The sequence below is a fragment of the Lissotriton helveticus genome, chromosome 2_1, assembly GCF_964261635.1.
Source record: "Lissotriton helveticus chromosome 2_1, aLisHel1.1, whole genome shotgun sequence".
NCBI lineage: Eukaryota > Metazoa > Chordata > Amphibia > Caudata > Salamandridae > Lissotriton > Lissotriton helveticus.
In genome coordinates this window covers 1,639,490,700-1,639,503,296 of record NC_136059.1, presented here as the reverse complement: position 1 = coordinate 1,639,503,296, position 12,597 = coordinate 1,639,490,700, and the positions used below count along the sequence as shown (strand labels likewise).

Below are 12,597 nucleotides of genomic sequence, written 5' to 3'. Positions count from 1 at the left end.
GGGTGCTATCTTTAAGACTCTGCTATGTAACTGCATGCCTCCCCAGAGGTATTGTGCACCCCTATCTAGGCCTTCAACAGGTCCATGTGAGCTGGCCGTTCAGTCTTCCTGGAAACAATGATGAGTTGTAATGTCTTTATCAATATCAATGTACACTATTTTCGAAGAGGCAGACTATAGTGCAACACACGAGGCTCGCCATAGGAGGTGAAAGTTAAGTCTTTAGCACAACTGGTTCTGCGATACGTTTTGGTTCAGTTTTCCTAAGATATGCAAAAGGAGGGAAAAAAAGGAAAAACTGTCCATTAGTAAAAATGTTTGTAGTTGGTTTGGAGAACAACACAGGCTACTGATCCGTTGGACTACGAGAAAACTGATTACAGTGCACAGAAAAACCTCACACCATTTGAACTGCAGGTTGCAAGCATGGTTTGCCGCATATTTCCATCACACGAAAAAGGTGATTTGCGTCTCACCAAATTAACATTACATTTTCATTAACTAAACCCATGCTAACACTACAAGTTCATGAATTCATTTCAAAAGTATGGCCTGCTCTAGAAACCAAAGGAACTGGTCCGCAGTGATGCCCAATCGTATGGGTTCATTTGGCCTTCCCCCGCTCCTTTGAGTTAAAATAATCTACCTTGTACATGCAGTTCAAATGACATGGGAGTCAGTATGCCACAAAAATGGGAAAAAACAAGTGAGAAAAAGCCATTAAGAAGGAAAATGCATCAACTTCTGCTGTCATGTCTAAAACAAAAATGGTTATATTGCAGTGTTGTAGCCCTGAAGTTCTACCCACTTCTTTTATTTGTGCTTCTTTTTTTTCTCATGCAAGCATCATCTTTGGAAATAGCAACCCTTCCAGGGAAAAAAAAAATGCTAAAGGCAGAGGTTAGCTATCTGTACCTCTCCCAGTCTGGAGGGCCTTATTGGCGCAGCCTGAATCTGTTAATTGAATCTGCCCTTGGTATGAATATAACACAAGCATGAAAAGAAAGCAATAAGGAAGGGTGGGGAAAATGGTTCTTTCTACATTTCTGAAGGAAAATGAATATCAAAAGTGAGAGTGTTCCTTGTAACCTGAAATATAAAATGTTCTTGCGGTCTGGCTGAAAGTGTTTTCAGCAGCAGTGAGACTGGGGTGAAGGACAGCCTGAACTGCGTCTTCACTGGTTTGGTGATCACATTGCCCATAAGGGATGAAGCCTGCAGAAGCCACAGAAACACTAATGGCAATGCACTTTAGGTTCTTAGGATTAGGTTAGGTTCATTAGGATTTTCTTCCTAATGAATGCAACTTCCACAATGAGGAGAAAAGTGTTGGGGCCTAATCCCTGCCCAACAGACTGAATTTCCACTGGGATGACATTAACCCCCTGGCCGCGGCCAGAATTCTGCGCCTGTGCGACACATTCCAATCGCGGGCGTGGTCATGACAGCTCCCGACCGTCATCAGCACACGCCCACCGTAACTTATGACGGCTGGGAGCCGTCATCAGCACCAAAGGGGTTAAAATACATTGTCACCTCAGTATGTTGCTGTCATGGAAATAAGAAGTCCACACATAAAAAGAAGTGCACACCATAAGCCCCTTGGAGCAGGTTGCTGTGACCAGACTGCCCTGGAATATAGACGTTTTATCCAGTACCAACCTTGCGATCCTTTCCGTGAACCTCCTCGATGATCCGTTGCACTTCTTCGGCGTAAGCGGAGGCAGCATCTGGATGGTCCTCCCTGTATTTACCTCGATAGATATCTGGTGAAGGAGCCTGCAGAATTCAAGAATCAATTTGATAATAATGTAAACATCTTTATCTCAAGAAAAATGCCATTCCATTAAGAGGAGGAGAGTATGACCACTCTGTTAGTACTCTCAGAAAACAAAAAGCATATATTTGTGCAACAAAGTTACATTATCTCATTCAGGTAAGACTTGAATGCCAGCAGCTTCAAATGGTGTTCCCTTTTGCATTCTACTAATAGTAGGTGGCTGCCACTGTGTGGACACCAAAATTGCAAAGCATTATCTCTGTGGTAATCTCTTCATCGAAAAACATAACAATGCACATTCGTAGTGCTTAATTTGTGCCGGGTATTAGAATTAAGCATCAGCACACACTGCCACAAACTAAGCATGGACCTCAATTGTGATGTCTCTCCTGGATAGGGTACTTAATTTTGGCAGTACCCCACATGATTGCATTGTCAGTTTTTTTTGCAGAGTACATCAGAAAGATGCTTAAAAAGTAAAAGTACTTTTGCAAACTATTACGAAGCAATTGAGTTCAGGTCTGGGGTGAGCTGCAATATTCCAAAATGTCACTCTTGTACAAGTGTGATCCTAGAAGGTAGCTGTAACATTTGTCAGCTCTGGCAGGGTCAGTGGGTAGTGCCAACTTAGAAAGAAAAAGTGGAATGGTGTACCCACAGAAAAACAGTTCAACAAGTTTTCAAGTCCATTTTTCAAAAATCTTCTTCCTTTATTTAAATCCAGCTTTAAAAATTGCAATATTCCTAAACTAAAGAATACAGCCAACACGTTTCGTTCAAGTTCTATTGAACTTCATATGGGCCTTTTCTTATAACTTGTTTTGCATTAATCAATGGTATCCACGTTGAGGCAGTTGTGCATAATAATATTTTATCATTTGGTCTAATGCGGTCAGTATCCCAATCCAATACAAGGATCAATATCGTGAATGAAAGATCTGCATCCGGCCGTCAGTGGGTAGCACCAACAGCAGTGGCCTTCTGAGAAATACCTGGAGCCCCAGCACGTATTTATTTTTTACAAATTAAACAATAGGATTATATTCCCCCTGCAGCCTTAGAAACATTAGCTAGTAGTGTGGACTTCTGAGAATGTGTTTACCTATCAGGTCAAAGAAGCCCTCAAAGTGGCTTTCAATTCATGCTTAACAAAATATATTTATTTTTAAACTATAGAAAACTTGTTTTTAGATATTTTTCAGACTGTTTTGTGCTACACAATTGGACATTTCTGCAAATGGGACATTTTTAGGTTTTGTGAGGTTGCTGGCATTAAGTAATCAAATGCAAATTACCCCCAAAAAGTTCAAATCTTCACATAGATGAGCATTCAATATCTAATGATACCAGACAGCTAGAAAGAAATAAAACTCACCACGTGCACATAATCTTTCTTGGCCTCTTTGCCCAACTGGAGAAATTTATACGGGCTGATATCAATCAAAGAGGTGACATGGCCATGGTAAGCACTGAAAGTACAAAGAAAAGAAAAGAAAAAATAAAGAACTCGTCGCTCAAAATAAGACCCTGTCATCGTAGGACGCCACTATAGAGGGGTTTTCAAATGTAGCAATGATTTCAATATAGTAGTTTATGCAGGCATGAAATGAAAAAGAAATGGAGAGCTATCGGGTTTAAAGGCACTCACAACTTGTTGAAAAGATCAACATTTTACTACTGTCACCTTGGCTGCCATGAATGAAAACCAACAGAACAGATGTCACATTTCCTAGTTTTTCAACATATGCCACTTCCTATTATAAATTCAATATCTCTAACTTTTGAAAATCGAGAATGTACAATTACCATCTCAAGTAAAAACTAAACAAAATAGGTCAAAACAGAAACAAAAAATGCTTTTTAAAGCACATACGAAACTGCAAGCAAATTAAACAAACTGAGTACATGGAGATATCATTTGCAGCAACAAACTACTCTTATGCCACTGTGAGGAGAAGAGACAGCCCAGCATGCAAACTATCACAGTGACATAACTGACAAAAGGACAAATAGGATTGTATTTATGATTGGAAAAGAGTTAAAGAGATCACTTTTGTGTTCTTTATTGATGTTTCTTTGTAGCAAATGCTCTCTGTTCCAACACATATTTGTAAATATCCTTGTTAGGTTTTATTCTTGCATTTTCCAGAAATACATGATAGCCCTTCACTGGTATTGTACATAAGGGGACAACTTGGTGTCCATTTTCTAAATGTAATTTCTTTGTGTCGTGCGCACCTCGTGGTTTTACAGTAAAATTGGCAATTACAAAGAAACAAAGTTTTTTGTGATTGGGTGTTCCAACACTTATTTTCATTTATGGACTGTGCGGCTTGCATGTGCCGCACGGCAGTCAGACAGGATGACTTTGGCAGGGAGTAACAGGTTTTGAACCCAGGCCAAATAATGGCCAGACTACGTTTAGGAGTTGGTTACGTCAGCGAGGACATTCATTTGAAAAACGATGACCACTGAAAGGTCGCAGGTGACGTGGTGGAAAAGCCACAAGAGTTCATCTGCATTGCTACAAAGTTAGGTTCACTTTAATAGGTCAATTTTTCTGTGATGGATGTGGTGTCCACTTGTGTTTCCTTCTCCATGCTCTTCAGTTGCAACACAATCTGTAGGGCCAGCCTCATACTGGTTTAAAGCAGTGGCGTAGCTAGACCTATTGCCGCCCTTGGCGGTCCTTGCATTTGCAGCCCTGTGACGGCCGCAGGTAAGAGCGCCCCAAAACTCGTGCCGCCTGGGGCGGATCCCCCCCCCCCCCTGCTACGCCACTGGTTTAAAGACACCATCCCGGCTGGCTTAGTGCCGCTTCACTGTAGGTTTTAATATTCCTCTTCAAAGATATGTTGCTAACATTGCCTCTGGTGCTGAAGAATCTCCCTCACAGTCACCTTGTAACCAAACAGTGGCCCATCATAGGCCCTTTTGCAGCTCATGATGACATGGGGCAGAGCTGTACAAAGATGACCCTGCCTCGTAGGAGGAACATCAAAAACGTTTGGGATTTTTCTTGTTGGGTCTCATCTAAATCAGATTTCAACTGACCAGGCAGGGGGACTGACAGCATGCCCCCTATTTCAAAGCATGCTGTCATTTTCTTGCCTTGAAAGAAATGTGCCCAGCACTGCTGATAAATTGTTATAATAATTATTTTTGTTTTGGTGGTTTTTTAACAAATGCAGATTAAGAATAGGGGTGGTTCAGTCACAATTGAGAGACAGAAGCAAGACTGTTTGCAGTGTGTAGGATTTGTTTGCCCGCAATGAACCCGAGCAGCTGATTTTTTTGTCAGATTTTTGTGACCTTACATGCATTGGTATCAGCTAACAGCACACTGTGCTCCAGACATCATTTAACTGGTAGAATTTTGATTACGCCAGAGTAATCAGTAATTTCAGTAATTTGCGTTACTCTTTGACACGAAATTACAGATAATTACGCAGTAACTCCTGCGTGCATAATTAAGAGTAATTTTCGGGGGAGAGCACATTTAAGAAGTGCAAGCGGCTGCTGGCTATTTGTGTTCTGCTGCTTTTAGCGCTATTTTGGACACAAGGGTGCATTTGGCGCTAATAAATTAGCGCTAGAAGCGGAAGCCTGTTGGAGGAAAATCCTTCCAATAGCACATTTAGCAAGCATGAGAGGCTACTCGCTCTCGCTATTCGTATTCTGTTACATTTAGGTCTATCTTATTACATTATGAACCTAAGTCAATTTTTGAAGCAACAGGGAATTTTTGCACTAAGAAATAGGGCTAACAGCAGAATTACTCTTCTCACATAATATTTAAGTAATTTCATGTGAATGTGCAACATGGAATTACACAAGTTATTCCCTACCCTACATTTATTGAATATCAAAGAATAGTCTCATAGCCAAGGATGAAGGACCAAGCCGATAACAAAAAGGCAAAATGATGTCTGGAAGCAGTTCGAAGAAAATGGGTCTAAGGTTTTGTGATGGGTTTATTTCCATTTCCAAAGTTCACTGATGTGGGTTGTAGCACCATTTTTTAGTTATCTGGCAATTTTGCAAACATTAAACTTGAGATGGACTGTTTAAAACAGTGCTTTTTTTGGATTCATCATTTGGGGAGCCCACCCTTACCCACATACAACTTACTGGTCAAGGGTTATCACATCCTCATGGCCAGTGTATTGCCTAGCCAGGCGTAAGGCAAGATCATTCGCTTCAGAGCTGAAAATACAAAATATAATTTAGTGAGAAAATGTGCATTACATTGCTAGTTCTATGGCAAATCAATTGCAGGGCCTGATTTAGAGATTGGTGGATGGGTACTTTGTCACAAATGCAATGGGATATATTCACATTTGGGACGGCGTACCAGTCTGCAAAATTAAATCAGGCCCTTATTCCCCAGTTGTGAGGATTAATCCATCTAATCAGAGTTCATTGCTTTCTCCCCAAAGCTAAATTCAAGGCTTTATTCCATGGATTCATCTATATTGATAATTTCTCCAGTTAGTTTAAGGGATTTGGTTTTAATCTTTAAAGTTTAACTAGTCACATGCCCAGGAAGCTAGGCTAATAAAATACGCAGATCTTAGCTCCAAACTGAAACTACATATTGCATTTTGTACAAGGGAAAGATAAAGACAAACCTAGACAGACAGAACAGAGGCACTCTTTATAATTTACCAATTAGTTGGCTAAGTTGGCTAGCAATGACTGTCTCTTTGAAATATCTTACAATACAATTGGTAACTTGAGACTGTTTAATGTTTCAGTAAAGGATTAGTTGCTGAGCTGTTTCATATCCAGACTATGTGATAATTTCCTTTCCACTAATGTTTAATACCAGTGGTATCCCTAAAGGTCAGCGCCAAGTGTCCTTGACTATAACCATCAGAGGCTGGCATAGTAATGCAACCTCCCTTGAGTGGTGCACATACTCTCCGGCAAGTGTTTTGAGTTAAACGGCTCATCCTTGTGATGAGGCCTTCCCCCTTTCTGTCCGTTCCCTATCCGAGTTCATCTCTAAACTTAAAAGGCTTCAGAGTTTGCACACCTTCCTCTGCAAAGGTATGTGAAGGAGGTGTAATGGCCTTGCTGGGTGTCTAAAACTGGTTTCTATCATTCCCCGATTCTCATCTATCCACTGCAAATGTTTAGTAAATTACATGCTCCTCCCCTACAGACAAAGTACATATGATGACGAAGAGGAAAGAAAATGTGTCCCACGAAGCTGGTGATGTAAAGGAGCTATTAAAGAGAATGCTGGAAGTAGACTTATGTGAGCGCAGTGGACCTTGGGGCCCAGTAAGGGAGTAGAGAGGTGACAGCTCTAGGTACAAGGGCAGCCATCTTAACAATTGCTTGCATGAATTAAAACGAAAGAGGCACAGGAAGTAAAGAGTTAGCAAGAATCTTCTGTAATTAAATACTAATTGCATTTGGAAAATTCATTCCATTTTGCTATCATATTTTCAACTGTTTATGTTGCATGTCTTATACTAAAACGTCCCTGTTCTTAGACGCATCTATGTCAAATAACAAAGACATTTCTTTATCATTTTGAAAAGTGTGTGAGCAAAGGAGTATGAGGACTGTAGAAAGTTGGCTCGTTATGTAATATGTCAATAATCTGACATACCATGTAAAGAGTCCATGGTTACCTTACTAGTGGCTTGATATGCAGTCCAAAAGTGCTCAAACTTACAAATATGCAGAGGTAAGGGACATGGAATGAAAGGGATGTGTGACATGTTGTGTTTTCACTTTTGTCTGCACCAAGACACGCAGCCTGCAATGGCAGCCTTGCATGTGCTCATTGAGGGTTCTCTCCGGGTGGCACAATTCGTGCTGAAACCCTAAGGGACCCTCTTTAGGACCTCAGGACCTAGGTACCATTTATTAGGGACTTACGGAGGGTGCTAAAGATTTTGCCAATTGGGTGAACAATTGTACAGTTTTGGGAAAGAGCTCTGGCACTGGGGACCTGGTTAGCAGGAATCGAGTGCATTTTCAGTCGTAATCACATCATGTACCAGGCAAAATGTGGGAGCAGCCATGTCAAAAAGGGGCACTTTCCTACAGGGACCAATTGAATTGGCTGAATTTAAAGCCATTTCTTGGCGTCATCTAACCAAGCTATGTACCGGAACCAGGACAGATGGGGTTAATAATCAGATTTTTGCTTACCCTGCCCCAGCATACAAACTGCAGTAAAATGTGGGACTTCTTAATGGCAGATATGTGCCTACTTCTGGGTTTGCGGTTATTGCTTGATTATATATACTGTCATTTGCCATCTTGTAAATATCTGATTCGACATGAGAATTTAATTGTTTGTCTTACGCAAAATAAAAAATACATAAAGTCAAAATCTGTCAGTGGTTACTAGCTGCTCTCTTAACACAATAACAATGCAGTGGTTTAATGGTAAACACAAAGAAAACTGGCTATGTTTGCACAAGACAGCCTTGCAACCGATCTAAGCTGGGAAATATTATTGTTGTATGCCTCCTACGCCCTAGGCTTTCCAGAAGAATAAATTATACAAAGAGCACAACCATTGTGTCCACACTCTTCCCCAGTGACCTAAAATGCAATTTTACTTGGAACTATTACCCGTTTAAGGAGGCAATTTTTCCACTGAGAAAACATTTAAGAAATCCCATATTTTCTCGTTCAATTTAAAACTTTTGCTGAAACTTTAAATCTTCTCCTCGAAAAATCTTGTATACAATTTATACAGTGGTGGCCAGCAGTAAACAAAACTGGTGAGGCGATAATTTAACTCACTGACAGGCACTGGTAAAAAACACAACAACACAGCGGTGCCCTTAGGCTCAACGCCAAAGCTCTCAATCGTGATCCGTTTAAAACAGTGTTAATAATGGGCCACGATTGAGAGCGCTGGAGTTGAGGCTGAAGGCACTGTGAGTTTCTCACAGTGCCTGTCAGTGAGTAAAATCAAATTAAAATAATAAGATAAAGATTGTTACCCACTGCGCCTCTTGGTGTCTGCAGTTGGTGGCTCCTCCAGCACAGGCAGCAGGCTCCCAGACCTCAGCCAACTCCACTCAACCAATCCGGACACTGCTCTCATGCTGAGGCAACATGAGAGAAGGACCAGGATTGGCTGGAGCGCGCTGGTTCAATGCTCCTTCAGGCAATGGGGGCCTGTGTTTGCTCTCCACCCACTGTCTATAACAGCTCGGATTTGAGTGTTAAAAGTGTGCTTGTCAGACTGACTATTGCACGACAGCTGGCCAAAGTGACCTGTGCATTTTAATCTGAAGTGCACACTTTTCCTTCCCTACTGCTAACCCCACCCTTCGACTCGGTTGCTGACAGCATGAAAAAAAAAATGGAAATACATTTGTTTTTTAACATTTTATTTTTCAAGTTTCCTGTACCCTCTGCCAAGGGGCGACGTTACTCTGTCCTCATAGAGACACCTCAGGTGTTTCTTAGGTTTTTGGGGTGACCTGGAAATAGTACAGATAGTTTTTATGGTTTAGGTGTTTGTTATAGAAGTGGGTAAAATATTTTTGAATGGTTTCAAGGGTGTGCTTAATATTTAAAAAAGGGGGTATAGGGAGTCCACACCGCCCAATAAAAATATGGATAAACTAATTTAGAGCAAGGTTGTCGCAAGATTGTTAATGTTGGGATAGAATTAAAGAGTTAGGAGCGGCTGTACTTCATTTGTACATTAAAAAAAGTAAGAACTTAGGGACCCTACCTACAACAAAAACATGTAACATCAAAAATGGGGGAAAATCTGAGCTAAACCTATTCATCCAAATGAAATACAATCTGAAGTTAAAATCGCTGCATTTGTTGGATGAGAATATATAGCCAAAGTAGCCAAATGCTCGTACTTTGAAGAAAAGTTAACAGCCACTCAAATTTAAGCATGTGGGAGCTCCCCAACCAGTTCTGGCTTAATTCTAAATAAATCTGATGCACTGTTAACTCCTTCCGTGCTGCGAACCTTCAGCGGACGTCGCGTGCACTACCTCGGCAGTGCTGCGCATGTCCGTTGAACGTTCCGACCCCGCCCGCTTAATAGAACGTTCCGCACCAGCGCGGAACGTTCGAAGCAGCGGAAGGGCTAATGTCAACTCTTGTTATTGTTTTTACAATATTTACACAATGTATTTAATAACAGCGTCTACCAGTCTTCAAGACGAAAGTTTCTTTTGGAAACAAAATTCTAAATGATGCGACTTCTTGGGTTGAAAATCGAAGTACAGAAGGCAAATGTAGCATATGCTAAATGGAGCAACACGTTTCAACTGCTTTGTAACTATGAAATTGTTTACAAGGATCATAACCCAAGATTGCTGAATGAGGTACATGCGGGATTTTACTGACTGTTGGAGCAGATGCCAATGTAGTGAAGATTTAAATGCAGTTGTATGTCCAAGAAGATGTTAAAATCACTTAATTTCACTCGCTCTTCCAGAATGCATGCAAACTCTACACAAAAGGCGAGCATCCAAGACATGGTATTAATAAAAGATTGGCCAGCTGCTGAGGGCGACTTGTGGGATGTGGGGTGTGGCAGCCTTAATGAACACAGAAGGAAGTTCTGATACGTACCCAGAGTTTACAAAATAGCAGACGGAGAGTTTCTCTGGGAGAGTGGCTGTCAGTCGTTCTGCGTAGCGGACCAGGTTGTCGTGCAGGAACCGAGAGTTTGTATTAAGAAGTTCCATCTGTTTCATGGCGGCCTTGGTCACATCTGGATGGCTGTGTCCCACTGAGGTAGAAAGACAAGGCATGACTTAGAGATGACACAACATGCTACTACTAAAAAATCTGTTCAGTAAGGAGTACTCTTTACTTGTGGATTTAAACCTGGAAAAGAGGTAGTAAAGAAGGTAGCAACAATGAAAGAGATTCCGTAGAAGATCAGTAGCCACACTCTAGAAATAGGTGATCATTCTGGAGAACAAACAGGATGCACACAGTTCCCCATTGTTGGTTCCAATGGGGAAAGGTGCGGCGCAGCGGCCACAGCGGCTGACTCCGGAGCGCGGGGATCACGGTTCTAACATCGGAGGCGGCTCGGCATCATATGACTCTGGGCATTAGCTCACTTAATCTCCCTGACGGCCCCCAGCGCCTTGACACCTTAAGGGGTGATTTGTTCACACCTTACAAATATTGATTATTATTATTGCAATAATACCAGTGTCCTGCCAATAGGAGCGCTATGGTGCCAGCAGACCTGAGATGAGAATTAAAGAAATATTGCCCTATTAAACTGTTTAATTTATCTACTTAGATACAAGAAAAGGGAGTAAACATAACACAAACCCTTCATTTACTTTGAACTCTAAATATGATATTTACATACTTAAAAATACCTTAAAAAGTGAGATGATCTCACAATTAAAATCTCATCTGAAAGGCTCTGTGAAAATATTGCATGCATGTTTTCAGCAAATGGGGCTAAATAGCAATTAGGGCTCTCCGAGGGTCACTCACAAAGCTACTCACCATGGGCCACATTGTTAATACAGTCCAGGAAGCGTCGCCCGTTCTCATCAAACATGTACTGCCCCTGGGCACGTGTGATCTTGATGGGGTCCTTTGCAAAGAACACTTTGCAGGATGGCCTAGAAAGAATTTGGTATGGAGCGGGTTAGGAAAAAACAAATGCACGTTCACAGCCCTCCTTGTAGCACGGCCCAGTGTTTATGGATGCAACAGGGGGCTATAACCTTGCCAATTCTCTACCCAATATACATTCATACCTGCAAAATAATCTAGCTAAAGACATCGTCCTGGTGTGGGCCCGCGACTCTAAGTACATCCATGCCTGATTGTTCTATAACACCAGAACAACACTTTCCAGTGCAGACCTTTCCTTTGACAAACAAGTTCAGTTTTTAGCCTTCTTTAGCATTATTTGATTACATTGAATTTACAGGTCAGACAACAACCATGTCTAACAAGCACTGGCAGAGCAAATAGGTCTCACCTTCGAGAGCTACTGGCTTTGGCAATGTTTTGTAGCCATGAAATACAGCAGCAGATGGTTTACAGTGGGGCTAAAACAAATTTTAAAAGTGCTGTGACACAGCCAGGCTAATGCTCTTTTTTAAATGTATTTGTAAAGTGCATTAACCCTGGATGCTTCCCAGTCTTTATTATTATTTGTAGCCATGATTCACAGCAGCCACGCCGCTATATAGCATGGTTAAAAACCATTGCCAAAGTCAGCAATGCCCATGCCGTACAGCATGAACAAAAAACAATGGCAGAGCCAATAGTCCCAAAGGTGAGACCTAATGGTTTGACAATGCTTGATAGGTCTCAACACAACACCCCTGTGATTCTGAGCAAATCAGTTAATCTCCCCATGAGTGAAAAAGAAAAAAAACACATGACATTTGGCAAAAAATCTTATCACACACAGAAAGCAATTGCGCCCATGTCCTAGTTAAAATACATTTGCAAGCAGATAACATATGTTGTCACAGTAAAAGCAAATAACATCTGTTGTCACAATAAACTTCAATTTCAAAGGAGAAAAGGGCTTCTTTGAAGTGTGTGTAACATAGTAAAACACAGCTGCAAATGGCAGGAGGCTCATCAAGGGTGGCAGGGAAGAAAAATAAAAGTAGTACCTCAATCATATCTGAATCAGCGAAAGAACAGCAATCAAGCTGAAGCACTCAGGTCCATGCTCCAACCGAAAGAAGAAGAAGAGAAGCCAGCACATGTGGACCAATTAGAAGGCAGCAAATAAGAGTGACAATGAAGTCAAATAATGTTAAGCAATGGGTGAGCTGCAATCCCCTTGTTGTATACAATATCCCTCGAAG

At 41.3% G+C, this 12,597-nt stretch overlaps 1 protein-coding gene across 1 annotated transcript in view; it reads right to left on the bottom strand.

Annotated features, from left to right (window-relative positions):
- ETNPPL (ethanolamine-phosphate phospho-lyase) overlaps positions 1 to 12,597 on the bottom strand; it is a 34,067-nt gene that overhangs the window by 10,629 nt on the left and 10,841 nt on the right. The window contains exons 2-6 of the mRNA XM_078676586.1: positions 11,267 to 11,385; positions 10,364 to 10,523; positions 5,912 to 5,986; positions 3,156 to 3,249; positions 1,663 to 1,779 (exon numbers count right to left, since the gene is read on the bottom strand). Coding sequence (XP_078532712.1) covers positions 1,663 to 1,779; positions 3,156 to 3,249; positions 5,912 to 5,986; positions 10,364 to 10,523; positions 11,267 to 11,385 — 565 coding nt within the window. The remainder of the gene's footprint in view (positions 1 to 1,662; positions 1,780 to 3,155; positions 3,250 to 5,911; positions 5,987 to 10,363; positions 10,524 to 11,266; positions 11,386 to 12,597) is intronic.